The sequence below is a fragment of the Bos indicus x Bos taurus genome, chromosome 19 (genome assembly GCF_003369695.1).
Source record: "Bos indicus x Bos taurus breed Angus x Brahman F1 hybrid chromosome 19, Bos_hybrid_MaternalHap_v2.0, whole genome shotgun sequence".
Lineage (NCBI taxonomy): Eukaryota > Metazoa > Chordata > Mammalia > Artiodactyla > Bovidae > Bos > Bos indicus x Bos taurus.
In genome coordinates, this window is record NC_040094.1 from 39,821,236 (window position 1) to 39,848,562 (window position 27,327).

General features: G+C 53.3%; 2 protein-coding genes and 1 long non-coding RNA gene across 8 annotated transcripts in view; 1 reads left to right on the forward strand and 2 right to left on the reverse strand.

Moving 5' to 3' along the window:
- TBKBP1 (TBK1 binding protein 1) lies at nucleotides 1-17,626 on the reverse strand. Of its 5 annotated transcripts, none has more exons than XM_027519662.1 (10): nucleotides 17,519-17,626; nucleotides 15,376-15,635; nucleotides 14,871-14,993; nucleotides 14,529-14,633; nucleotides 13,327-13,507; nucleotides 12,154-12,329; nucleotides 11,898-11,959; nucleotides 3,460-3,578; nucleotides 2,550-3,277; nucleotides 1-1,549 (listed from the first exon to the last, which is right to left on the reverse strand). In XM_027519662.1, exons 2-10 carry the CDS (start codon nucleotides 15,598-15,600, stop codon nucleotides 1,421-1,423), a joined length of 1,848 nt encoding a protein of 615 aa, XP_027375463.1. In that variant the 5' UTR covers nucleotides 15,601-15,635; nucleotides 17,519-17,626; the 3' UTR covers nucleotides 1-1,420. The 5 variants fall into 5 exon arrangements, with proteins under 5 accessions (XP_027375463.1, XP_027375465.1, XP_027375464.1 ...); XM_027519664.1 differs by lacking the exon at nucleotides 17,519-17,626 and adding an exon at nucleotides 16,977-17,392; XM_027519663.1 differs by lacking the exon at nucleotides 17,519-17,626 and adding an exon at nucleotides 16,023-16,970.
- LOC113878507 overlaps nucleotides 17,423-27,327 on the forward strand; it is a 12,288-nt gene continuing 2,383 nt past the window's right edge. The window contains exons 1-4 of one of the 2 annotated variants that reach the window (XR_003507005.1): nucleotides 17,423-17,539; nucleotides 18,554-18,650; nucleotides 20,622-20,714; nucleotides 21,246-21,326. This is a non-coding gene — a long non-coding RNA (uncharacterized LOC113878507). Of the gene's footprint in view, nucleotides 17,540-17,715; nucleotides 18,651-20,621; nucleotides 20,715-21,245; nucleotides 21,327-27,327 lie in introns of those variants that run through there. The other variant, XR_003507004.1, reaches the window with a different exon arrangement.
- KPNB1 (karyopherin subunit beta 1) overlaps nucleotides 23,659-27,327 on the reverse strand; it is a 24,471-nt gene continuing 20,802 nt past the window's right edge. Inside the window, exon 22 of the mRNA XM_027519659.1 lies at nucleotides 23,659-26,711. Within this exon, the coding sequence (XP_027375460.1) occupies nucleotide 26,711 (1 nt within the window). The 3' untranslated portion in view covers nucleotides 23,659-26,710. The remainder of the gene's footprint in view (nucleotides 26,712-27,327) is intronic.

The window sequence follows — 27,327 nt, forward strand, 5'->3', positions numbered from 1 at the left end:
GCAGATGGAACAGGTAAGTTTTATTTGGACTTTCAACTTGTTCAGAGAGCTCAGGGGCCCCACCTCCCCTTTCCAGTCCCCCTTCCCTGTTTCCCCTCCCTAGGGGGACACTCAAGGTACAATGCCATGTGTCCCTGGAGTCCTCGACCCCTTGCCCGCCCCGACACACCCCCACCCTCCCCTGCACTGAGGAGGAGGGGAGGGGTGTGAGGAGGTGGGGGACCTGGAAGCGTTGGATCAGAATGGTACATGCACTGACAGCAGCACCCACTGCCCCCGCCCGGGCTGAGGCCTGGGAGAGGCTTGCAGTGGAGGAGAGTGGATTCATCGTGGGGCAGCAGGCTCTTGCCTGGGAAGCTCCCCACCTCAGCCCTGGGGACCCCCTGGCCTCCTGCTTACCCGTCCTTCTGAGGGTACGACTCTGAGGTAGATTTCACAGAGGGAATGTGGGTCGCTGGGGTGTGGGAAGGGGGTTAGCTCTTTTGAAGTTGATCTCCACAGCACCCTGGGCCCATCCTCAGGTTCTGGCCTGGGAGGCTGGGCTGATGACATCCACCCAGCTATCAGAGGCTGAGTCACACCTGGGCTCCAGGGCACCTGTGGTGTCGGGGCTTGAGTGGGGTCAGGTTGGGGGGACGCATCTGCCTTAACAACCTGCGCCTTGATGCTGGGGGCTCCAGAAGAAGGGCATGGGCCTGGGAGGCAGACACAGATGGTTCACCGGCCTGAGGGTCATGGTGCCTCAGGGCAGACTCTTGGGGCCAGATGCTCCGAGTCCTTTAGGGTCCTCCCTCTCCTCTCCCACCCTCCCTATTCCCCAGGGTGGGCTGAGGGGGAAAACAGGGCTGGCCTGCAGGGAACGGCAAGAAACAAGATGCCTCCTTCCCCCATTGGGGGGGCCCATGCCACGAGCTCCAACCTGGCCAGGGGATGGAGGAACCGGCATCAGTGTGCAGGGCAGGCTCTGGGACCCCACAGGGAGGCACTCCCGGGACAGAGCACAGCCTGAGAAAGGTGGCCATCTGGGTAGGGGCTGGGGGAGCTTCTGGAGTCTTCTGATACCCTCCTCTCTCCCAGGCCCAAGCACTAGACACCTTCTTGGATTCAACTGTTTGAGAACAGAAAGGCAGAAGGAGAGGCTGGGTAGGATACGCCCCTCCCCATCCCAGCCCTTCCCACCTCCCCAGCAGTAGCCAGGGAGCTGGGGAGAGCCTTGGCTGACCTCCCAGGAAGAGTCAGGGCTGAGTGGTGCCTGGACCAGGGAAGACGGCACACACATTGACTCAGTAGCTAGTGGAGGTATCTGGGGGTCGCAAGGGGCAGGGGCCCCCCACGAGATTCATGCAGCATTCAAAGTGAGTGAGTGTTTGGGGGTGATGGGAGAAGGAGGAGAAACTGCCAGTGGGTGGGGGGAGGCACCCTAGATCTTGCTGTTCTCCAGGTGGGAGTCAATGTGTTTGATGAGGGCATCATCTGGGTACCCGACTGGGAAACCCAGCTGGCAGAGGGGGCAGCTGAGAATATCGGAGCCCACTGTCTCCATCAGCAGCTGTGGGGAGAGAAAGGAGTTGTTTATGGTCCACATCCATCCTTCACAGTCCCCACTTTCCAGCTTGCCCTTTCCTAGGACTCAAGACAGGGAGCGCTGTGGCATGAGAAGGCGTCTGGGCACTTCTCCTACATCACCCCCTTCCTCCTCCTCCCTAACCACTTTCCACCAGTTAAGCACCCACTCTCCCAATCCTGGGCATGGTGTCCCCAGGTGGTGCTGAACAGGGAGGTAGGTATGCTCAGCCTGCCAGGATATCTGCAGCAATGAGGGGAGCCAAGACCCAGACATGCCCTCAGAATACTCGGACACAGCTCCCTGGTAACTCAGAGCAACGGATAACCCTAACAATGTACAGCCCCGAAATAACTTCGTCTGACTCTGGAATGTATTTTGGTCCTTCCAGGTGGCAAGGGTTGGCTCTGACATCCAGGAAACTCACTATTTCTGTGAAACGATACAGCCCTGAGAAACGGTTGTCTTCTAGACAGAAAAGGGCAGGGGCTCTGAGGCCTGATAAACAGAACTGAATGAGCAGGGCTGTCCCTGTCGGGACCCAAGACCAGTGTCAGCATGGCCTCCACCACCAATTAATAGATGTTTACTATTGGGCCAGGCACTGTGCAGAGTGCTTTGGGTTCACCGCCTCCCTCTTGAGAATTCTCTAATGGAATCAGATAATAAGTCATTGTCCTCATTTTCCAGATGAGAAAACTGAGGGCCGAAGAAGATAAAGAAGCTGCCCGAGGTCCCAAAGCTATTAAGTGTTGAAGTCCAGAATCAAAGCAAGGACTGTTGCTCTTAAGACTGGATCTTTAACCATGAAACTGAACAAGTTTTAGAGTGCGGTCCCAATTCAAGCCAAGAAAACGCCACTGGAGAGAGAGGGGGACGCGCCGTCCGGGGGAGGAGCGTGGAGTCAAAGGAAGGTAGCCCCGCCCATCATTCGGTGCGAAGCCGAGGGCGGGGCTCCCGGGTCGACTGGCCAGAGTGCACTTACGTTAATGGACGGCCAGGACTGCGCGTGCTCGGCGTGGGCATAGGCGGTGGCGGCCGGCGACTCGGGGACCGGGAAGCCCGCGCAGAACGAGGCGCAGCGGATGGCGCCGGCCTCCGGGCTGGGCGGACTGGCGGGCACGGCCCACTCCTCCTCCTCCGACGGCTGCTTCTCGAAGCGCAGGCGGATGCTCTCGAAGGCGCGCCGCGGACTGAGGGGCCGGCCGGGGCCGTAGAGCTCGCCGCCGTAGGCCCGCGGCTTGGGCAGCGTGGCCGCCTCGGCTTGCAGCCAGGGCGGGGAGGCGCCCGCGTAGCCCGCGCCCTCCGCCATCTCTGAGTAGCTGCGCCGGCCCTGGAAGCCAGCCTTCACATGGTGGCTGGGCGGCTTGGCGTAGGCTCGCTCGGCCAGCGTCCTCTCCCCGGGCGGCGGGGGCGGCGGAGGCCGGGGCTGCGGGGCCGGGCAGGTGGGGGGCCCGGGGGAGCGGCGCTGCGGGCTGGGGGACTGACACGGCAGCGGCACCGGCGAGCGCCGCTGCGGGACGGGCGACGGACAGGAGGGCGAGGCCGGAGAGCGGCGCTGCTGGGGCGAGGGGCAGGGGGGCCCAGGAGACCGGCGCTGGGGGACAGGGGACTGGCACGGGGGGCATGGGGGCGCCGCGCGGGCCGGCGGGGAGTGCGAGGGGCACTGGGGGGCCGGGGAGTGGCGCTGCGACAGCGGCGAGTGCCTCTGGCCTAGAAGAGAAACGGAACACGTCAGGTGACAGGGGTGAGGATAGAGGACGTCAGGACTGGGGAGCCCGGGCCTTGCCAGCCACCAGTGCCCACCCACTCTCCTCCCGAGTGGAACAGGCCGGGGCACCGGGGAAGGAAGTGGAGGGTGGCCACTGCTGCCCTCTGCCCTCTGGTCCTCTCACCGCCACTCCGGGCCTGCTCCTGCAGCAGCGTCCTCAGAATCCTCCCCTGCAGCGAACTCAGCTCCCGAAGCCGGCCCAGCTCCTCTGTCAGCTCCGTGTAAGCCAGCGCCAAATTCACCCTGAAGGACACCCAGTCACCCGGGTCAAGGCTTGACCACAGCCTGCCCTGACCCTGAGGTCAGAGGGCAGAGAGTGGGTAAGAGGAGAAGGGAAGTGGGTTTACTGTCACAGCTGTGGAGGAAGAACGGCCTCTGCCCTGGCATCTGGCCCTCCCCTCCCAGACCCTCCTACCCCCACTGCAGAAATTCTCTTGGGCATTAAGGGCCACCTCAAAGGGGAACCTCTTCCAGGGGGTTCCCTACACCTTACCTGGGGCTAGGTCAGTGGTTCCCAAGACAATGGGTGGGGGCTGGAGCGCTCAGTGATTTCAAGGGCTCCCTGAATCTGTGTATTCACTGAGCACTGTCTGTGGCCTGAACACATCTCATACAGGTATGTGTGAATGTGTTTCTAATCTGTGCAGAAACTGTGGTGACAAAACACAGATTCATCCAAAAGCTGCACTGAATTTATAGTAGCTTTTGTTGCTATGAGTTTTCTCAAAGTACTCATACTAATAGTGAAGTACAATCTGCGTATGGGGGCGGGGGCCAGAGGAGTTCTCACCTTTGGAAGATTAGAGACCGCTGTTGCACAGCCTATGAAGAGCCCCATTCTGTAAGTGAAGACATGGCCTCCTGGCTTGGCAGAGGTGCCGACTGATACACTTGAACCCAAGTACGCCTAGGTCCACTGCTTTGCTCCTTTCAGCCTTGCAACTCCCAGGACCACCAGGGAGCCCTTTACCTGGAGATCTCTGTGAACAGCTATTGTGCCCAGCACACCTCCAGGGGGCACCACTCACGTTAAGCACCTAACAAGTTGCCTTCTTCTGGAACTTCACTTGGAGTTCCTCAGACACAGAGATTATCATCACTGTGTTCGTATTCCCAGCATCTTGTCCAGGATCTGGTACCCGGTAGCTGTTCAGTAAGTCAATATTGAATTGAGCCTCTTTTATCATTTTTCTTTCTTGTTCCCTTTTTTTTTCCCTCTTTTTTGCCAGGCCATGCAGCATACAAGATCTTAGTTCCCTGGCCAAGAATTGAACCTGTGCCTCTTACTGTGGAAGTGTGGAATCTTAACCACTAGACCACCAGGGAAGTCCCTCTTCCCTTTTTTCCCTCCCACTTCCTGCTCAGGCCTCCAGGGCACCCACCCTCATGGAGCTGGAACAGACTCAGCAAAGACTTCAACCACTTCCTTTTCTCTCCCTTTCTCTTTGGGTCCCTTTGACCCAGAATTGCTGAATGAAAGTTACCATTCTGAGCACTGCCCCTCCTCTCTCTCCCACCCTAGTCTGCACACCTCCAGGGAGCCCATCCTGACATCACAGGAGACTGTGCCATGGCCTTGGGTCACCGCCTTCATCTCTGATCTGGGCCTGGACAGAGCCTGGGAGGCAGGGGATATTGTTTCCCCAGATCTTGCCCCCTCACCCAATCCAGAAGGGACTCTGAACTTTGTGGAAGTTGGAGCTGGAGGGGAAATGGCAGAGAGAAGCTTGGCCACTCCAGAGGGATTTTGTCTCGGGGAGGCGGGGGGCGGGGGGGTTGCCCCAGTAGCTGGGAAGCAAGGAGAGGGCCGTGCTCTCATCTCATGGTAACGGGACATGTAAGAGAGGATACATGTGAATGGGAGGGAGCAAAGGGAGGTGTGAGACCAGTGTGATGAGTGAGGAACAGGGTGAGTGAGTGAGTGAGTGGGTGTGTGTGAGTGTGTGTGTGTGTGTGTCTGACCAACCCCGGAGAAGAGGACGGGAAGTCGTGAGGTTAGGGCTTCAGAGGGCAGGAAAAGCCGAGGTGCAGCGGATAGATGGTGACTGAACTCCCTCGCTCTCGCCTTGTTCTCTTACTAATCCTGGGGCAGAGCTGGGTGGAGGGGGAGCCCTCCCACAACAAAGCTATTTTTAACTCATCTGGGCCAAAGCCAAATTACTGCAAACAGGCTGGGATTCTGGGGAACAACCCCATTTCTTAGGGAGGGAGAGTGCCCTCTACCAGTCTGATGGTGGACAGGAACAGAGGGAAGGAGTCCTTTGGGGAGCCTTTGCCAAGGTGCTGCAGCCTCTGTCCCATCTTATCTCAGCCCTTGGGTGTCCTATGTCCCCCACCCTCCTCCTCTAGCACAGGTCTACGGGAAGGAATGGTATCACCTTCATCAGACTGAAAGGTCCAGTCTATGGCCCATAGTAAATTGGGGACTTCCCAGTGGAAGGCTCCCCACTTCAAACCAAGGGGATCTGAGGGTAAGAGCTGCATCTCTTCCCTCAGACTGGGGGCCTTCCAGACAATCATGCTAACCCCCCAGTGGTGAGGGCAGGAGGGGGCTCTGGGTAGGGCACAGATGGAACATCCCCTCTGACCGAGCAGCCAGTTTCTCTCCCCATCTGCTTTCACTGCGTATCTCAGGTGACAGATACAGGTCGTCGCCTTCACACCCTGCCTCAGAGATCTCACCTGCCACACTCAGTTGCCAGGCCCCATCTCTCCTCTTCCTGCCTTCCTCCTCTTGTCAGGAGCTACCCCAGTTTCCAGCCCCGAGTTCCTGGCACCCTCCTCGCAGCAAAATAGACAAGGCAGCAGGAAATGGAAGGGAGAAGGCTCTAGCCCAGGACGCCCAGCCCCTCCTCCAGCTCTGCCCCCGCCCCTGCCCCGCTGCCCCGTGTCCTGCAGGAGCTCCAGGCAGCCCTCGAAACTGCCTCTGAGACCCTGGGCAAGGTTAGGGGGACCAGACCTGATGCTCCAAGGCGCTGTGAGACCTTCTTCCTGCATTGGGTGACTACCTACCTCAAGATTCGCAGGCCCGGGCTGCTAAGTACGCTAACGACCCGAATGACTCACGTTAGAAAACACTGCCAATTCAGTGGAAAAAAAATCTCAACTTCACAACACAACCAACAGTTGCATGCGTGCACCTGAATATACATTCCGCTTCCTGGCCCACACCTGAGCGCTATTTTCCACCATCACGGCTGTTTGGGAAGGCTGGGTCAGGTGAACAGCAGCAGATGCCTGCATCTGGGTGCTTCCTCATTGCTTAAATTATGGAGGAGAAGTTCCGTCTGAGTCTCTCAGAACTTGGGAAGCATCCAGAAAAGAATCATAATCTGTATGAGCCCTTATCAGAGGCCAGGCATTGTGCTAAGAACTTAATCTTCAGGACAACCCTGCAGTGTTGGCCGGCTTGTTACCTCCATGTTACAGATGAGAAAACCGAAGCTTACAGAGGTTAAGTCAGTTGACCAAAGTCATAAAACCTAGTAATAGTGGAGTTGCTGGAACGGGAGCTCTGGTCTCCAGGACGCTGAAGTCGAGGCTACTGACTACTCAGCTATCAACTGCCTTCCAAAAGGATCAGGGAAGGGGGAAAGGATAGGTGGGAAGGCAGCAGAAGGCTAAGAGGAGGAGAAAGAGGCTGGGGACGTCCAAAGTGGCCTGGGATCCCTGAGCATCACCAGCCCTGCCCGGGGAGGGGAGAGCAAGGTGCTCGTCACGTGTGGAAGTGGAAGAACAGAGTTTATATTAAGACGCCAGCTCAAGGTCACAGAGCAGCAGTGGCACAAAGCAGAGACTCAAACAGGCTCTTGGCACCTCAGCCTGCTGAGCTGGCACCTTTGGAGAAGCCAGAGTGCAAATGGCAGTGCTGGCAGGCAAGAGGGCTCCGAGCCCCTGTACACGATTCCACCCTCTGTTGGCTTATCCTTTCATTCTTTCTTTCCACAAATAATTCAGGGAGTTCAAAAACTCATGTGGAAACAATCATCTTCACTGTTATTGATAAAGCAACAGAGATGAGAAAGGTTAGAGACCTAAGCATCTGCCTCTGTAGAAGGCCTCTTTCTGCCCCAAACCAGCTGGGAGACACACGGGCTTCTGAGTGCAGTGTCTTCCTGGTTCACTGCGTGCCCTGTGATGCGCTGGAGCCTCCATGAGGATGCAGATGTGGCAGGGTCAAGATTCAGGCTAGCACTGGGTCATGGGATTAGAACTAGGGACGGGCTCGAGGTCAGGATTAAGGCTGGAGTCAGGGTCTGATAAGATCATCTTCCGTCAGGACTAGAGACTGAGTTGGGGTCAGGATGAGGGATAGGGGTTACAGGCAGGGATGGGATCAGGATCAGAGCTGGTCATGTGGTCAGAATCCCTGACTGACACAATCAGGAGGAAAACAGAAATTCAGCATTCCCAGCTCCTCCATCCTTGCCCATAGCTGCCCCCGCTGCCCCCCAGCCACCTCACCCTTGCGGGGGCATTTAAGGACCAAACTTTCCACTACCCACAGGCACACCCAGCACTAGTCTTCCCGCCCGGCCTGACCCTCAGGGAGGGGACCACAGGCACCGGGCCGTGGAGCGGACTTGAGGTTGCGGGCTGGGGGGAGGAGGAAGTCGCTTGCAACAACCCAGCGATCTACCACTTCCTTTCAGGCGCCTTGAGCCCCTTCACTCTCCTCGACCAGCTATGACTTGCGGTCCACAGAGCCCGGCTCTTCATGGCAGCCCCTGCCACGCTTCCAGCTCAGCCAGATCTTTGTGTCTAGAAAGCCTCCCCAGATGCAGCTAATGGAGCAGTTTCACAGCAGGGTTGGAATCAGAGTCCTCCTCCAGGCTGGGGGCCCACAGATCCCAGTTTGCCCAGGGCTGTCCTGGTTGACAGGAGTCACCTGGCAGAATTATTAATAGGCCCTCCTTTCACTTTCAAAAGTGATCAGTCAACAAATCGGGCTGCTCCTCGTGTAAGGACCTCCGACCTGTACAAGAATTTGAACCATAAAAATACCACAGAAGTGCTATTACCCCATCGTTTCAGGACCTGCTTGGTATTTGCACTTAGTTTCTCTGATTTGCTCAGGGGACAGCACTGTCACATGGTCTTTGGTGAGACTCAAATGAGATTTTACAGGTAAACTGCCTCGCACGGTGTCTGCTGGAATGAGGACTCGGGGAAACGCCTTGGAGATGGGAGGTGAAAAGGGGAAACCAGTTTTGATCCATTTAAGGAGATACCAGCTCAATGAGTTTGGTTTGAATGAGGGGAGGATGTGGTGTTCCTCATCGAGGGAGAGAGCGTGGGTAAGAGCTGCTCTCTGCCTCCCTGGCAAGGAGAGGGTCAGAGGTGGTTCAAAGCCCACCAACCCCTCAGACCACAGTTAGGTGGGCGTGGTGGGCCCCCGGCCTTCAGAACCCCTCCCCACCCTTGGGGAGCCCCGAGGCTGCAAGTGCTCAGGGCTTCAGTCCTGTGGGCCGGGCGTCCGGGCTGAAGGAAATTTGAAAGAAAGGAAGTAGGGAGGGTGAGAAGCGTGAAGGGGGAGGCCCTGGGCCCGCTGGCTCTGGGGCATGAGACTGAGCTCAGGGTACACGGGGGTCTCCGACTTCCGTCCTGACCCCCCTACACTGCCCTTGACCTCTGTGCAGAGTTTCCATCCTCTCTCTCTGAGTTCACACTTCTCCCCTACCACTAACCGCAAGCCCACGCAGAGGCTTGTGGGCGGAGAGAGGGGTGGGGGGGGGGTGGGCGGAAAAGCACCCAGGCTGCAAGCTTGAGCCCCCCATGTTGGGGAAAAAGGCCTGTAGTTTTCCCCCTCATCGCTCATACTGAACCCCCATCTTCTCACAGGTGCTCCCCTCGTGGATGAGCCCCCTCCTTCACTGGTCCTGCACCCCCTCACTAAGCCCCTTCTAGAAGCCCCCTCTCCACAGTCGCCCTTCCACCCTCAGTGCTAGCCACACCCCCAGGAAGGCCGCACTCAGGATCTGAGACCCTGAGTAGGCCAGAGGAGGGGGCCATGGGTCTGCACTTCTCGCTTGGCTGGGACCCTTCTGGTCTCCACTCCCTTCTCTTCCTTCATTATTGCCTTTAGCCCGTGGTCACTGAAGGTGGGTCACCTTCAGTGGCCCTTCCCCTGGGCACTGACCACCAGACGCTGCGCTGACCAAATGGCCGGGAAATCTTGCCCCGAGGTCAGATTTGGAGGGTGGCGATCTGGTCTGGGTGCCCATTGTCAGAGGAACACTGACGATGGTCTTGTGAACCAGGGGTTGGGATAGGGGAGACTGGAAACCTTGGGGCTGGGCCTGCCTCCAGGCCTGGCCCCTCAGCACCGGGTGGCCTCACAGAGGGGAGCTAATAGAGGCAGCGGCAGTGCGGGGAAGGCTATGTGAACAGCCAGGACTCCCACGGTAAACGTGACGACCACCCTGGAGGCATCTACGCCAAGGAGGGGAGCACCTCTTGGGATACAATGAGTTCCCACGGAGGCGTGGGCTGGACTCAGGAACCTTGGTGGCCCTCTCTTCCACCTTCACACCTCCATCCAGATAACCCACCTCGGCTATCCTCTCCTGGAAGGCCCACATGTAAAATTCCCACGCACCTGAAGGGTCAGGCAGAAGTAGAAGGAGGGGCTGGCGCGGGGAAAGGAGCTCAGAGCACGTGACAGAGGCCTCCCCAGGTGGGAGGACAGGGGAGGGAGCACTCGGGAAGCAGCTTATTACTAAAAGGAGCTGAGCTTATAAGAAAATAAAACTACCGGGGGAGTGAGGACTTCCTCTGAGAATTAACTCTTGCCAAGCTGGGGCTGTCCAGAGATGCTTGGCCTGAAAGGAACTGTCAAGCTGGGCAGGCAGGGCCTGGCTGGCTCCAGGGGCAGACGTCCGGGAGGCTGTGAGGCAGAGTCCAAACCATGGAGACCCGGGGGAGGAGCTGGAGGTCACCTCTGGTAGGACCAGCCCGGAGCAGAGCCCAGCTCCCTCTGGCTAAGGGACAGGATGAGCATAGGTGCCCTGTAGGGGGGAGGAACAGGGGCTGTTCTGGCCAGGATGAGTGGCATGGATGGCACGACCTCCAGAGGCATCTGTGGGAGGGAGTCTCTCTTTCCCACTCACTTGGCCCCTGGGGACGTGCCACCTCTTCTCGGCCTCCCCCACATCACCTTCCTCTCACATTCCTCAGCAGTGATGGACCGCTGAGCCTGTGAGGGAAACCTGGGGCCAGCGAGGTGAAATCAGCAGAGCTGAGCCACTCAGCATCCCAGGAGGGGTCCCTGAGATCCGAAGCCTGGAGTTCAGACTCCAGCCAAAAAAAAAATCCTCTCTCTGGGTTCAACCTATTGAGGGAGGCTTCTCTACTGGTCTTCTGGGAGGGAGGTGGATTCAGTGAGCCATAAAGGGAGCTACAGTGTGACTTTAGGGGCAAGCTAGGATTCTAGAACATGTGTGTGTATGTGTGTTTTCCGGGTCTGGGCATACAGGCTAGGACAGGCTCTGAGCGCCAGCCACAAGCTAGGGTGGACCCTCTCTGCAGAGGCCCCTAACAGTGAGGAGTCCCACCCATTAGTCCCACAAACTAGGTTCTCACTCCCCAGCTATCACAGCTCCACCCAGGTCCTCACCCCAGGGTGCAGGGGGAGGTGAGCGTACCCGACTGACCAGAAGCAGGGAGGAAGGTGAGGAGGCCCAGGGGGTCCCAGAGCCGGGTGTGTGTGTGCTGGAGGGTCAGCTCCTGCCCTCTCCAGGCCTCAGTCTTCCCCACCAATGAAAGGAGGGAGTCTGCATCATACTCCTCATCTTGTAGGGGGAAGGCTTAGGCGGAAGGAGGTTTGTGCTCTATTTCTCAGAAAGTGGGAGAGGAGGAGTTCGGGTGCGGATGTGAGAGGCACCAGGCTCACTGCTGCCAGGCTGCGTGCACCCTCTCCCTGGCTGCCCAGTGCTGCCCCAGAGGCCCCGCTACTCGGCGCCCTGCTGACACAGCGCCCTTCCCACCTACTGCTGCTTCTCTTTAATGGCAGGATCCCCAAGGATCACCCCAGCCTAATATGTTCTAATTCCTGAGTTGCTGCTACAGGAACTCAAGGAAGTCTGTCCTCTCCTAAGTCTTAGCTTTATCTCTCCTGAGGTAGGAAACAAGATACCACAATCCTGAAAGAGACCATCATCTCCTTCCTCCTCGTCAGGGAGAAGCTGGTTAACCCAACTGGCTGGGCCTTGTTACTGGGATAGCAAATGAGTCCCAGAGAGACCCAAAACTCACCAGAGGACACAACACAGCAGCAAAGCTGCCGAGAAAGTCTCTCTCAACCCGACACCTCGACAAGACACAGGCCTGGGTGCCAGAGAAAGCAAAGGGAACCTCCTAGAACCTGAGCATGCCAGAACCTCGCCTCCTTCCCTGTGAAAGACGCAGAGCCACACAAGCAACCCAAAACACAGCCCTGACTGCTTGGAAGAGAGGTTCCCCCAAACAATGTGGAGGGGGAGGAGTGAACCAAAGAGGGAACCTGGAAAATGCCACCCCCTGGGTTGCAGAGGTTAAGAGGAAGAGGATTACAAAGTGACTTACTGATCATCCCCAACTCTTTTCACCCACGCCATGTCCCGCTCCGACTGGTTGGAGGCTAGATCCTAAGGGAAAGATGGAGCAGTCAGACCCCAACCTCACTGGCCTGGACCTCCCTTCTTTACCATTCCCAGGGCGGGTCTGTACTCAGTGAGAAAACCCCAGATCTCTGTAAGAGTTCTTTCCAGCAGCTCCCAGCACTCCACAGAGCTCCACAGGTGCCAGAGCAGGGGCCTGGGGTTGGTGCCCCCGCTTTTACCTGGGCCCGGGTCTCCTGCAGCTGCTTCAGCTCCCCCTGCAGCCGCTCACACTCGGCCTGGAGCTGCTCCTCCCGAAGCTGAGCCCCTCGGGCCTCTCCCTGGGCAGCCTCCAGAGCCTCTTCCAGCCGCCGCCGCTCCAGCTCACTCATACTCGGCGTGGCGCCTGGCCAGCCTGCTGCAGAGGAAAGGACAATGTCACGCTGGAACCAGCTGCTGGGTACCCTCCACCCACTCCCAGATTAACACAAAGTGAAACAGGTGAAAACTGCAGCATGAGGGTTCCAAGAGAGACAGCCAGACGGCAGCCACCCCAGGATGACAGATAAACCTCTACTGAGAGCAGAGGGCAACGATGGGCTGAGTTGCATTTTCTAACCTTCCTGGAGGTCAGGGGAGAGACAAAATGGGCTTTGGAAGAGTTTCCCTGGTCGGACTCTTCGTCCGCAAGCATCCTTAGGGGCCTCTCCTAATCGCAACCAAAGACAAGCAGGGGGACTCTGGGTGGGGCCGCCCTCTGCTGGCATATATAGGAATTGCAGGAGGAGGCTGTGAATGAAGGATTTAAGGGCGAGATGTCAGTTGGGAGAAGCTGGAGTAATAACGTGAGGTGAGGGCACAGTTGGTTAAGGAGGGATGAGGTGATTATGGGAGAAATTTAAGACAGTATAAGTTGAGCGCCGAAGAACTGATGCTTTTGAACTGTGGCGTTGGAGAAGATTCTTGAGAGAGTCCCTTGGACTCCAAGGAGCTCAAACCAGTCAATCTTAAAGGAAATCAGTCCTGAATATTCACTGGAAGGACTGATGCTGAAGCTGAAGCTCTAATACTTTGGCCACCTGATGCAAGAACGATTCATTGGAAAAGCCCCTCATGCTAGGAAAGACTGAAGGCAGGAGAAGAAGGGGACGACAAAAGGATGAGATGGTTGGATGGCATCACCGACTCGAAGGACATGAGTCTGAGCAAGCTCTGGGAGACGGTGAAGGACAGGGAAGCCTGGCATACTGTAGTCCATGGGGTCACAAAGAGTCGGACACAACTGAGTAACTGAACTGAATTGAATGCGGCGTTGACTAACAATCTGAAACCCTGGAGGTGTCCAATAGGGTTGAAATGGGGGGCTGGCTGGGGGGACTTTGGAGTATGGAAATCAGGGGTCACTGAGAGCTCACCGTGACTCAAGCTGGATCCCCCTCTCAGTGCCAAGTAGTGAAGGTCCAGATCAGCACAGGGCGGGGCAGGGGCGGGCGGGGGGCTCAGGCTGGGAAAGTCTACATCCCGGAGGCCTTGCTGCTGCCGCAGCTGCTGCTCCAAACCACAGATCTGCCGCAGGTGAGTCTCCACCAGGGCCCGCTATAGCGGGAGAAAAGAGGGTGAGGGTCTGCACCAGGCCAGGGCACCCCAATGGGCTCCCTAAACCCAGGACTTCCCCACGTCTGGGTATCCATCACCCCTCTAAACTGAGCGGAGGCCCCAGGTCACATATCCCAACTCCACTCTCCAAGTGGCCATGAGTACAAGGTCCCTCCCATCAACTGCAATGCAGATGTTTCTGCCCCTTGCAAGGTCACAGTTAATGCCTCTTCCCTGTCTCTAACACAGAGAAACACTTCTAAAAACACTCAGCCCCCTGTCTGTACACTGCCACCCCCTCAAGAGCATAAAAGCTTCCATTTGTATATGTGACATAACTACTCTGGGCTTTGTGTACCTCATCTGTAATATGGGGCTAACCACACCTACCTCTGAGGTCAGTTTGTTACAAGGATTAAAATCAGTAAATATACCTGAAGAGATAAGAATTATGCCTGGCACACAGGTAAGTGCCATGTAAATACGGTTAAGTCAAAGCATTTTTACATGAATGTCCCATAACAGCTCAGCAAGGTTGTTATTATTTGCCCCACTTCTCAGAGGCAGGACAGAGGCTAAGTGACTTGACCCAGGTCATAGCTAGGAGTCAGTAAGAGACCACGTCTCCTGATTGACACCTGCCCACTTGCTCACCTGCATGGCCATACTGTGACGTAGAATCACACACAGGCCAAGGCCCATCCCAGCAGTCACAAACACCTCCAGTCCCCTCTGCCCTCACCCATACAGCCTTCCAGCACAGTGCTATAGGCAGAGGGTCAACCCAGCATGAGACCCAAACATACACACAGACTCACAGTGTTCTACAGGGCTACTCACATAGTCATCTTCTGTCACTGCATAGTCAGGATGTACACAGAGCTGCTCACAACTTGCATGACACCCACAACCCCACTCACCAGACGTGGACACTCACAGACAGACATGAACACGCGGAGTGCATACCACAAGCACACAGCCAAGGTCACACCCTCAAGCACCCAGGCTCCTTGGACCTCACCATCTCCCCCAGCTCCGTCTCCAGGTCACTCTTCTCTACGCAGAGCTTCTCGTAAGCCTGGATCATCTCCCCAAGCTGTTCTTCCTGCTCCTTGTTTTTCTGCAACTGGATGAGGCACAGAGAGGGTAGAGGGCAGCCAGAGTCAGGCCTACCTTGACTTGAGGGCAGAGCAGCACCCTGTGCCTCCCACCCCCACTGCCAGCACCCAGTGGAGGGGCAGGCGGACTTGAAGCTGGTACTGTGGAGGACCATGGCCATCTATGATCAAAGAGACGGAAGGCCAGAGGCTGGGGTTGGGGATTATCAGAGGTGGATTGGAACAAAGACTCGGGGAGGGCTCACCTCATGCTGGAACTGGTTGAGCCGTTGCTGCAGGCTGACTTTCTCCACCTCCAGCAGGGAACCATCCTTGATTTCATATAGAGAGAAACCGTGCTCCTCCCCAAAGTCACTGATCAGTGGGTACTGCAAATGAGGTAGGCCCTCAGAAGAGCTTCAGCCTAGCTGTGTCCCCATCCCATAACCTGACTCAGAGTTCTAGCCTCTCCCTCCCAGTTCCAGTGGGATCTGTTCATCCTAATTCCCATGGCCCAGGAAGCGGTTCCCACCAACCAGATCTTTTTTAGATCTAAGGTCTAGCGCTCCTAAGAGGATCCCTCCCGATCCCTTCCTGATTGGTGCTGGGCTCTCCGGAGTCCCCATCCATCTAGAGCAGCCACAACCCTCACGAGGGATCCTCGAGTGCCCAAGACCCCTCTTTCAGATCCCTGGAGTCTCTGCTGGATCTCCAGCAGCCCCCTCCCCTGCCACACACACAGTCAGACCCCCATCACACCCAGGTTCTGACCTTAATCTCGTAGACTTTGAGGCGGCGGCGGAGGGTGGCATTCTCCCTCTCCAGGCCCCCCAGCCTCTCCTTGATGTCTCCGTAGGCTGTGATCAGGGCAAAGTGGGAGGCAGAGCACATGTCCTCTCCCAGCGAGGGGTCTCCAGGGGCATCCAGCCACACCTCACTGGGCCCCAGGGCCTCCTGGGTCAGGATGCTGATGTCATCCTCAAACATGGACTCCATGGCAAGGGCCTGGGCCACAGCCCGCCCTGGGCCTCCTGGGAGAGCAGGAGCAACGGTGGGGAGGGGGCCCAGAGCTTGTCCCAACACCCCTTGTCCTGGCCTGAGGAGCTCTATGGCCAGCTGAGATGCAGCCTGGTCCTGCCCCTGTGTCTCACAGCTCCCTCCCAGACCCATCTTCTCTTCTCTGCTGCCCTGGGGAAGGGGCTGGGACCAGAATCAAGTAAGACTTGCGGGGGACAGAGGGAGCGGTGACAAATAGGGACAAGTAAGCGAAGCCAGAAGCAGAGAAGGACTCTTTCTGGAACTCAGGGAGACCTGTGGACAGGAGAGCGCTGCCTTCCCAGCACAGGGGGCCCAGATGAGGCCTGCCTTGACTTGCTCCTCAGCCCCCTCCCCACCCCAGGCCTCACTTCCCCAAATACCTCTCTGACAAGCTCCTCATGCCAGGCCTCAGGCACCCCTGGCTCCTCCCTAAGGAAGGCCCGGTGCTTCTGGGAGGGTCAGCCCCACCACTGTCAGCACATCCTCTGCTGGGCCCCCGCCCAACTTCCTCCTGTAGGATCCCAGAGTTCAGGAAAAGGAAGCGCCTCCCCAACTCACACTGGGTTTGTGGCAACCCTCCAGGCCCTCCTCACCCCTGACCAGGGACCCACAGGAAGTCCTCGGCTGTGTCTGAGGGAACACAGAGGGGAAAGGGGCTCTGGGAGAGGCCTCGGGGCTCAGGTGAAGAGGGCAGACAAAGAACTCCTAAGCCCAGCCTCTGTGCCTGCACACAGGGAAGTGGGGAGCCCTGGGAGGGGACAGGAATGACTCAGGGCTCCCGAAAGAGTAGGCGAGGGGGGGCGTGTGTACTTCTCCTGGCCCTGTTTATGAATGTGTGTCTGTGGCTGGCATGTGTGGGGGGAGTGTGTGTGTCTGTGAATGAGTGTAGGTGTGTCATAGTCAATGAGCGCCTTAAGCGGGGATGCAGGCGGGGGTCGGATGTTGGGAGAAGTGACCGGGAGGCCGTGAGTGTTTGTGTGTGCACGCGTGCGTGAGCGTGTGTGAAGGGTGGGCACGTTCGGGGCCGTGTGTCACGTGAGGCACTATGGGAATGTCCGAGGTGTGCGCGCGCGCCGGAGCATGTGTGCGCGTAAGACAGGGGGCTCCCGAGGTGTGAATTGAGGCAGTGGGGTCCGCGACCTCCCAAAGCCGGGCAGCAAAAGCCTTGGATGGAGAGGGCTCGGGCCCAGGCCCCAACACCGCCCCGCATTAAGTGCCAGGGAAACGCGTGTGACCGGGTCTGAGTAAGAAGTGTGTGCGCGTGTTTGTAGGGCTGGCCCCACCTTTAACCCTCTCCTCTCCAAGCCTATCCCCTCTCCCCCAGCTCCGCTCACCAGCGCTCACCACACCCCCGACCCCCGGCCGGCCACCTCGAGCCCAACCCCACGAGCTGGGGCTCTGCCGCCTGGGCGATCGCGACCCGCGTTTGCTTCCTCTGCATTCTCTCCCTTCGGCCCAGCGGCCCCGCGCGAGCGCGACGACAGGCGGATGGGGAAGGGGTGCCTCCTCGGCCCGGGCCCCTTCTGCGGCCCCTTTAAGAGCCGCCCTTTAAACCCCTTTTGCTCGGCCGACAGAAATTGTCGCCCCTCCCCTCTCAGAGGCCGAGACCAGGCAGCCCCCTCCCCCACTGCCGCCGAGCCCCGGGCCCCTAGTCCACCTCCCGGGGCCGGGGAAGGGGCTCCGGAAGCGGTGCGGCCTGAGAAGCGGCAGAGGAGGGGGGAAAAAGAGAATGCGAACGGCCGACGCCGGACCCTTCCCCTCCCTGCTACCCTGGACCAGCTGCGGGCCAACCTCTTCTCCAGCCCACCCCGCGACCCCCGGGGGCCGACCCTAGGCGCCGCTCCCCTCCCCCCAGCCCAGCCCTGCCGGGACTCACAGCTGCTGCCGGTTCCTGCTGGTAATCGCAGCTTACCCCCTCCGCCTGCTCCCTCCCCAGACGGGCACCGGTGCCCCCACCCCCCTGGCACCGCGCTCCGCTCTCGCCCTGTCGCCGCCGCCGGGTCTCTCCCCACCCCCCACCCCTCCCCCCAGCCCCCCCTCCCTCGCTCCCGCCCCGCTCCTCCTCCGCCGCCGCCGCCGCCGCCGCCGCCGCCGCCTCCTCCTCCCCGGCTGCTCCGGGTTTCTCTGGCTGGGAAGGCGCCACGGACCCTGCCGCGGCCACCACCACGTGGCGAGGGGCGGCCGGCCCCCGCCGTGCGGCCCAGCCTGGCTGCGCGCCCGGCGCCCACCGGCTCCCTGCCGCGCGGCCCGCGCTCCGCGCCCCCTCCCCGACGCCTCCCCACGCAGTGTGGCGTGGCGGGTGTGTGGGGGCGTCTGCGGACAGCGTAGGGACTCGGGTGGTGCGTTGGGATTTGCTTTGAGGATGTATATTTTATGGGAAAGTGAGATTCTTTATTGGATTGTTTTGGTCTTTGCTCTTTTGAGAAGGAAAACATTAGACCTACTCTTCATTGCTCTTCGGGGAGGGGGCATTGTTCTGATAATAAATACAGTAACCGTAGGGTTCAGTCAGATTAGAGTTAAATCAGTAACTTTGGAAATGAGAATGAACTGAAGAGAGAAGTTTATTAGGAAGGAGAACAGCTTCCCTCTCTCACACACAACCCCCTCCCCCAACACACAGAGGCACCCACAGGCCAGCGAAATGAACAAACAGATTTCACCCTTTCCACAAAGAGTACTTGAGCACCTGCCAAACTGCTGGGCAGGAGTCACAAGTTTTTGTCCCTTCCCCACTGTGTGACCTTAGGCAAGTTACTTAACCCCTCTGAATTAAATTGGCGATAATTCCTGACCTGGACAACTGTAGAAGAGGAATGGGGATAGGAACTAAAGGTGATCTGTGACTTGTCTCCTCTCGAGTGTTAAAATCTTTTTGGTTATTCCCTGATGGATTAAAAAACGTGGGCAGAGGCATGATCAGCCTGGCTGCAGTAGGGAATGATCTGGGAAATTCTGGAGGACTCTGGCTAACTCCTGACAAGCCAACCCTGGAAGCAGGGTATAGGGTAAGTCAGGGGCTTTGGATGGGTTCAGTATTTAGCTTGAAGCCTCACATCTGGAGAGAAGGTTCAGGCTGCTGGGAACCTGAGCCTACGTTTTTGGCTACTGGAGGAAGAGGTGGTGAATGTGGAAAGGACAGGAAAAAAGGTTTCTTGCTTGCTGTGAGCTTTGAGAAGCAGCAGCAGCAGCTCCCATTTTGCCCCACTGTAGGGAGAAGAGTGGACTGAAGGGTGAACTCCTCCCAGAAGAGCCAGCAGAGGCTCTGTACTCCTTCGTTTCAAAGAAAGGGATTCTGACTGGCTTTCTACCTCCTTTTCCTGCTGTTTTCCCTTCCAGTCTCTCCTGCTAGGCTTTTACAGTCCAGAACACTGGCTCTTTTCTGAGCCATGTGGGACAATCTACCTGCCCTTTAGATATGAAGGCTACCCAGCTGGGACCCCACTAATCCAGACTGTACAGGTTCTCTTCCAAAACTCTTAGAAGACCAGGCAAAAGACTGGAGGCTGGGCTTAAATGTAGTCGGTTGCCTGAGGTCTTAATGACCATGCACTGGGCCATTAGCTGGACCTGAAACTGACTGGCAGACCTCTCACTGGAAAGGGTGATGGGCCCAGGTATAGTCTAAGCACACACTCTACAGGATTAGTTGTCAGCTCCTGATGCTTCTGAGCTGGTCAAGGTTCAGCCCTGAGTCACGTGGCAGGGCCAGCCCAGTGATTTATCTGGGATTCTAAGCAGTTGGTAGCAAAAGCCCAACAGATATTATGCCTGGTTCAGGTGCCCCCAAAATACCTCCTTGGAATCTAGACCTAATTTCATAGCATCCCCCCATTTCTGGCTCTGTTGTTTGTATTGGACAGACATTGAGAACAGGAACTGCATTTTATCCGTCCTTATCCCCAGCTGCCCTGATAGTACCTGCTCACTGTACACTTATTCAAGGATTTCTTGAACACCTGTTGTCTCTCCTACCCTCATGGAGCTTATGTTCTAGTAGAGGAGTCAGATGGGAAAAAAAATTTAATAAATGAAACAATTATAAATTGTGATAAAGAGTAAGAAGACACAAGGGGCAACAATAAAGAATAATTTTTTGGGGGGTGGGAATCTGCTTTAGATAAAGTAGTCAGAGAAGGTCCTCTGATGAGGTAATGTTTAAGCTAAACTTTAAAGGGTAGGAAGGAGTGTTCCTGGTTGAATAAGTGGGTGAAGTTGTGTGACTTTGGATGTTACCTCTCTCACCTGAGAAAACTGGTGATTGGTCTGAATCCCTTCTAAGAACCCATATTATCAGGGTTCATCATGATAGAGACAGAAAAAGGTAAAACCCAAGGTCCTGGGGAAAGTGGGGGGTGAGAGGAAAGGCGGGACTGTGGTGGATGGCTGAGTTACTGATGGGAGAGACAGAAGCAGGGCCCAAGTCACCCCAACATGTTTTCTCCTTGGAAATCAGGGTGGGGACTGTCTCCCACTCCCAGGACTCTTGCTCTGGAGAAACACTATTTTTCCTGTCCCATTCTTGCCTGAAATGGAGGCGGTGGTGTTAGCAGCTGGCAAAAAGATTGAATCAAAATAAAATGCAGATGACTCAAATAGAATCAGGCAGGCAGAAAAATTGATTAGACACATGTGACAATGCTGGATTCGGTTGCCACCTTAGCCCTCCCGTTCTAGACCCTAGAAGATTAGGGTTTGCTCCAGAACCATCCTGGGATTCCAACTGTAGCTGATAGTCTTCCATCATATCAGGGGTTTGTTTGCACAGTGGTGGCAAGACTCATTCCTTCACCAGATCCCCGTTTCTGTGGAGGTAACGTACATCCTCCAATCAAATCTGCAAGGTTTGGGTGCAAAGTTTATAACTATTTTGTGCTTCATATTTTTCACAACTATGTGCATTTCTGCTGTCTCCCAATTAAAAATTAGTCTATAGGCATACCTTGTTTTATTGTACTTCATTTTATTGCACTTCCCAGATACTGTTTTTCACAAATTGGAAGTCTGTGGCAACCCTGCATCGATCAAGTGTATTGGCACCAATTTTCCCACAGCGTTATTTTTAAATGAAGGTACGTACATTCTTTTTCAGACATATTGCTGTTGCACACTTAATTGACTACAGTATAATGTAACTTTTATGCACAGGGAAACCAAAAAATTGGTATGACTTCGTTTATCAAGATGATCGTCTCTTTATCAGGACGGTCTATTAACAGAATCCACAATACCGTTGAGGGAGGTATACCTCTACTGAATTTTTGAATACTATGTGCTGTCCAGCAGACGTGAGCTCCATGGGAAGGAGGTTTTATTTGCTTCATTCACCACTGTATCCCTGGAGCCTGGCACATAATTCAGTGATAGTTATTGATCAGTTAATTAATGCATGTTGAGATCCTGTGCTTAGAACTTTCTATTTTCCTTCATTGGGATCCCTATTTTGCAGACGAGGAGTCTCCCGATCAGAAAAGAAGAATTTGCACAAGGTTATACTCTAAGGACAGAATATTTCGAAGGGCAGGGCTCAGAAAGTAGGAGGCATTGCTCATTGGAATGAAGAGCTAATTCACAGGAAGCCATTTCTTAATTCTTTTCTTCAGGATGGTGACAGGCTGCCCCTCTGCATCCAGAGCTCAGGCCCGGCTCCAAAGCTGAGACGTACTTTGCTTTCAAACAAGAAGGTATGTTCCATACCAAGAGTTAAGCTCAGGAACTTACGGCCTAGGAGCATTTGGGAGAGGGAACAGCTCAGGCCTCCTACCCAGGCTGCACTGCCCATGATTGGCTGATGGCACAGGGGTAATTCAGAGGTGGAATGCACTTTCGGGCCACCATGCACCAATATCCACCCTGCTCCCCGGCCCTGGTTCCCCAAAGCTTCTATCTCAGAGGGCAAGTGAAACAGAGAAGTACAAGGAGAAGGTTCAAACTCCAGCTGGGAGTAAGGTTGGCTTTAGGAAGTATGTCACACACCTCCTGCCTCCATCCTTGAGCTGAGGTTGACAGTTGACAAATGGTTCACAGTGGACCTCAGAATCAAGGCAAAATGACTTCATCGTTTAATTCCGAAACCCCTTCATCCATGTCTCTCCCTGCTTGTTACCTGTAAGCTTGCTGGGAGCAGTGGCTCATCTGCTTATTCTTGAGCCTCGCACAGCAGTCTGCAACAGTCCAGCGGGACAAGCGCAGCATGGGGAGTCAGCACTGCTTCGCTTACCAGTCTTTGGGCAAGGTTCTTGCCCCTTCTGCACTTCTTTTCTCCTCTGTGAACTGGGACTAAAATGGTGTCTTTGTTATAGGGTTGATGACGGTTACTTGTATTAGTTTATTTAAGATGCTTATTACAAGCCTGGCATCTTGTTAAGTGCATAAAATGAACACTGTATGACTAACTATTGACTAATCCTGCTCCCATTTCTCTAACCCAAGGTTGAGAGGCTAGCCTGAAGTCATCCAGCAAATGAGGGTAAGAGCCAGAAGCCCAAGCCTCTGCCCTTCAAAGGCTAAGTGATGCCATTTCAGAGACTCCCTCAGTCATTAGTTCAACAAATATTTATAAAGGTCTACTATACTTCAGACACTGCCCTAGGCTGAGGAAAACAGTCAAGGTCACCAGATTTGGGAGCCTTCATTATAGTTGGCAAATCTGGCAATAAATAAGCAACAGATGTACCTTTACATAGTGCTGTGAAGGAAACGGATGGCCTATCTTAAATACATACAGTATGGGTCCTTGTTTTATATCACTAAGATGGACAGGATCGTCTAGGACAAATCAGAGAAAAGCTTGCCTTTTGGCATCTGACTGGCCAGGGTTTGAACTCGAGCTCCATTGTGACCTTGGTCTGATAAATTACCCTTTCTGCCCCTCAAGCCTGTATATTCTCCCATACAGCATTCTGCTAAGGTTGTGAGAATTAAGGTATAATAAAACATAAAAAATCTCAGCGTTTACAATTTTTCACACCAGAGAGGTCAGGCTGGAATCCTTGACGAGGCCAGGTGCAACTAACCTTGTACTTTTATGTCCTTTCTCAGTGTTAGTTGAGAAGGGAGTTCAATAGGAATGGGGAATTATCTGGAGGACTGTTGGGAAGATCCTTCGGGGACGCAGCTCCTCCTCATTAGATAATGAACAGATACCATTCTTTGCTCCAAGTATACTTTCAATGGAGAAATGTTCTTGCCATCACTCAAAATTTAATGCAGTCTAGTAAGAATTACAAGTTATCCTCTAAAACCCAGTAATCTCCAAAGTTGGGTACAGAAAAAAAATATTAGAACTCCTACTTATATTTATTTTTCATATGATTGCTTTTTAATGTTTTTGTGTCTTATGATCACACAATGTACAGGTACAGTAGCACAGGCATATCATCTATCAACACATAGGGTGTGCATGGTCAAAACTTTCTTACTGACGGGTGTGCGGTCAGAAATGGTGAAAGGCCACGTGGAGGCTAAGGTAGGAAACGAAGGTCAGCCCTCATTTTACTCGCCCAACATAAAGTAAGAAAGTGCACTTTTCCATAAAGTAGCCTGCAGGCATCTCACTGCACCAATAAACCGCAGGGTGAAAGAAAGGACCGTTTCTTAATCTCAAGTTAGTGTTCTTTCCTCTGTAAGTTTCGGGTCTAGGGGGGCAGAGGTGGGGAAAGAGTGTAAGCAGAAATTAAGTACACGCTGCAAACTAAAAAATCCAACTTTTGGATAAGCCATTAGACAGACCAGATCATTAGCCTGAAAAGTATGCACAAGACAGGACAGGCTCCAGCAGTTTCAGATTTCTCTGGACAGGAAACCTCCTCCACGTAGTTCTTTCTCACTGCCTCATTTGTAGCAAACTGTTCCTCACTCATTTCCCAGTGTACTACAGTAGAGCTTGTCCTTAGATGTGGCCTTCCTCTCCCCAACTCACACATCTATCACCATACATACCAGCTTCTTTCAAACAGCTCATTTCACCTCCAAAAAGGTGACACCATCTAGAACCAAAAATGAAGCAGCAAAATGTTGAAAATAAAAATAAAGCGGACTTTATTTAGAAGATAAAGGTGGTGGTATCAGTTTTGGTTAATGAAGTTGGGCTCAAGTGTTTTAACAGGTCTTTTACTGCCATCACAGACTGGCATGCCAAGGGCATTCTGAATGCCAATTACAGATTGAAGTTGTCTAAAAATCCAAGATGCTATCAAAAGCTGATGGAGTTTGAATTTTTCTTCAACTTGGACCAACACACTTTTATACAAGAGTGACTAGATTACTTGGTTCTGAAAATGAAACTACTACACTGAGCAATTCCCCTCCTCCACAAGTCCCTAAGGCAATGTTGCAGTTGCCTCTGACAGCCAAAATCTCAACATTTCAACAGAAGGGAGCTGGGAGGAACTGGGGAAATGAAAAGCAAAATTAATAAATGTAATTGATACAGGCAGCTGCCACTTGTGGCAAACCAAAGCCTAGTCTGATGCCCATTTTCTTCACATTTCACTGACATCTTACCAGACAGTAATGACATTCTTGAAGGAATGTGCCAAGACTAGAGTGGGGAAGGCCCAGACAGTGAGTGGACAGAATGCATTTTGCATCCAGTTGCCTTAGGTGTTACAGTTGATTAAGGACAAATACCCAGTGGGAAGACCTACTAGCCAAAGGTAACTAGAAAAGAGGAGGATAATAAATGCATAACCAGTGCAAAGAAAACTGCGAGGCACCAAGACCACAAACCAACCAGCCCACTTTCCTCCTCTCCATCACTGAACGGATCTGGGAGAAAGCATTAGTAACAGCACTTGTCAACTGCTTCCCTGGAACAAAACATGACAAAACACACGGAAGGTTTTGTTTTCGTTATGGTTCTCGGTGTACTTTATTCTCCTGCTGTCTAGCTAAGCAGCCCACACAGGACAGAAATGGGTAGCACTGAGGAATGATCAGATTTTTTTTCTCCCCAATATTCCTGCCCCCTCCCTAAGCCCTGACCAACCCTTATCAGGAATGGTTAGTAGATCATCCTTTCCCTCAAGGAACAACTAAATTTTAAACAAGGCATTAGAAGGCCAGGTCTCTTCATAGGGCTTAGGAGCTGGTGTGAGCTTTTTATTCACAATGGAGCATCTTTCCTTCAGACACCTGGATTTTTTTTTTTTTTTTTTGTACACTGGTTCATAGATCGGCACTTGACTTTGAACCTGGCACCAAAAGGCACAATATCTGATACCCTGTACAAGAGCTATTAGAGATGCTGCCATATGGATGGGCTAAACTGAGCCAATCCCACTTATGAATGGAAGGCCTGAACAGGGAGTTGGCAGAGAGAAAAAAAGTAAGCCCGTATTTTTTGCTAGAATGGAAGTAAAAGTGGGAAGTTAAGGTCTTATTTTTTAATCCTCCAAATACCAGGAAGCAATTTAAAATCTTCCTTGGTGCTTTTGAAAGCAGCATATTCAAAACGCCAGCAAAAACTCCTAATAATTGCAAAACCAAAAGGGGATCAAAGCTCACCGACATCCCTCCTTATTGCTGAAAGAGGCTAAAACCAAAATTCAAGGTGCCCTGTTCCTTTGTAAAAGGGAAAAAAATTGTCTGATTTATCATTATCATAGCACATCACACTTTAAACAAAAATATTAAAGCGTGTGACCAGGGTAATGTTTTGACACCATTTTATTAATCTTCAACTTCAGTGGAAAAATATAACCTTTTCAAGTGCCATTTTCATCACAAGAGTTCTAATGTATATATGTGTGTGTGTGTATATATACACACACACACATATGTATTCTTTTGATCACTTGGTTTTGATGTGCAGCAAGAGACCAATACCTCATTATAATCAATCAAATAAATGAGAACAGAAGGCCAAGCAGTTTCCAAATGGTTATTTTATCAGATTGTTTATAAACATTAAATTTATCCTTGTTTGCAATCCAAAATAGTTACCTGAAGTTTGCTGTTTGTATGTGTTTTGTTTTTAGTCTGTTTTCTAAACTCTTTGGCACAATTTTCTGGGGGCGTTCAGACTACCACAATACACGTCAGGAGGGAACTTTTCTTTTGTGCTGCCAATTCTGAGTATTTAAATTTTGGTTTGTTTGGGTTGTGGCTTTCTTTTGAAGTCTGCATTCTTTATTTGTAACAATGTATTTTTATTTTTTCTATATCCTCTAACTCCAGAGTTTGTTTTTTCTCCCCCCACCCCCCCCCCACTTCTACATTCACAGTTGAACCATATTATTAGGAAAGGCGCCTTGATGAAAAGATCAGGATGGGAGCTCTGACCATTCGTCAGTGTTTTCCCTAAAATTAAAAAAAAAGAAAAAGAAAAAACCCAAAAAACAAAACCTAAAGAGCGTCTTTCCTTTTTTTTTCTTCTCTTACATCTCTTGTGCTGCATCAGTAGACCGAACTTCAGTTAGTTTTATGAAATGCAACATCTAACCCCTTTTTTTTTTCTGGGAAAAGGAAACTGCAATGACTTGAAGTTGAGAATGTGGATACCGCCTCATTCACACACACTCATTCTCAGACTGTAAAGAATCCCGCACCCTCCTTTTAGCCGGCACGCATACAGTACCAGTACCGTGTGGCAAAGGTACACCAAAGGTGGGCTTGAGGCTCAGGCTCCATCTTTCTCATCAGTAGCAAAGGCCAGGCTGCCTTTTACAACAAAGCACCACAGCTGAACCCAGTCCCTCCTCCTCTCCCAAACTAGTCATTCCACTCGGCACCGGCCAAAAGACAGAAAAGCTAGTTCTAGCCTCTCCTGGGAAGAGAGCTTCCTTTTTATAAGCAAGTAAATCCACTGTTTTTCTCTTTTCCAAGATGGCCGACGTTATGGTTTTCTAGGAAGTCAGTGCTTACTTAGCTCACTAACAGCACTGCTGTTGGTGGCTGCAGCTGCTGCTGTGGCAGGATTTTCAATATGGTGTGTTTTCAAGCCTCACTCACTCATTCTCTCATTTCCCAAACATTCAGCATCCGTGCACACTCCTCACTTCCGGGTTTTTCAAAAGATTGGAGATTTCCAGTGGGGGTCTCAGGTTATCATCCCAATGGTAACAGATCTAAAAACAGATGGAAAAAAGGTCAATTTTTGAGATTGCATATAGCCAATAGAGCCAAACATCTCACTGATTCCTACAGTTAAGTGCTCAAAGACCTGAAGTGAATGTCAACTTTTCAAGGACTGATTATATTTTTATTAGTTCCCTATATGCCATCTACCTGCTTTCATTAGCACTTACAAAGGGTGGGAAACTATAAAGATAAAACTCAAAATGGCCAATTTTACTGAGATATGTGTGTGTGTGCTAAGTCACTTCAGTCGTGTCTGACTCTGTGACCCCATGGACTGTAGCCCACCAGGCTACTCTGTCCATGGAATTCTCCAGGCAAGAATACTGGAGTGGGTTGCCATGCCCTCCTCCAGGGGGTCTTCCCAACTTAGGGATCGAACCCATATCCTTAGCGTCTCCTGCATGCAGGTGGGTTCTTTACCACTAGTGCCACCCGGGAAGCCCTGAGATCTGCGATGTAAGATAACTGAGTATCTGAGGGAAAAACAAAGCTATATTTCAAAGCAGAGGTCAGACAACTCCAACTTTGGATATCTTTTGTAAAAGAAAGCCATGTCTAAAAGCACTTCAGTAAAGAAAGAAAAGAACATGAGGAAAGAAATAG

Bases quoted from the DNA above. Each gene is read 5' to 3' on its own strand.
- TBKBP1 (XM_027519660.1), bottom strand. From the start codon at position 15,774: ATGGGTCTGGGAGGGAGCTGTGAGACACAGGGGCAGGACCAGGCTGCA. The intron at 13,508-14,528 runs GTGAGGTCCAAG...CTCCCGCTATAG, and splicing joins AGACGGAGCTGGGGGAGATG to CGGGCCCTGGTGGAGACTCA. The intron at 3,579-11,897 runs GTAAGTCACTTT...GGTGTCCTTCAG, and splicing joins AAAAGAGTTGGGGATGATCA to GGTGAATTTGGCGCTGGCTT.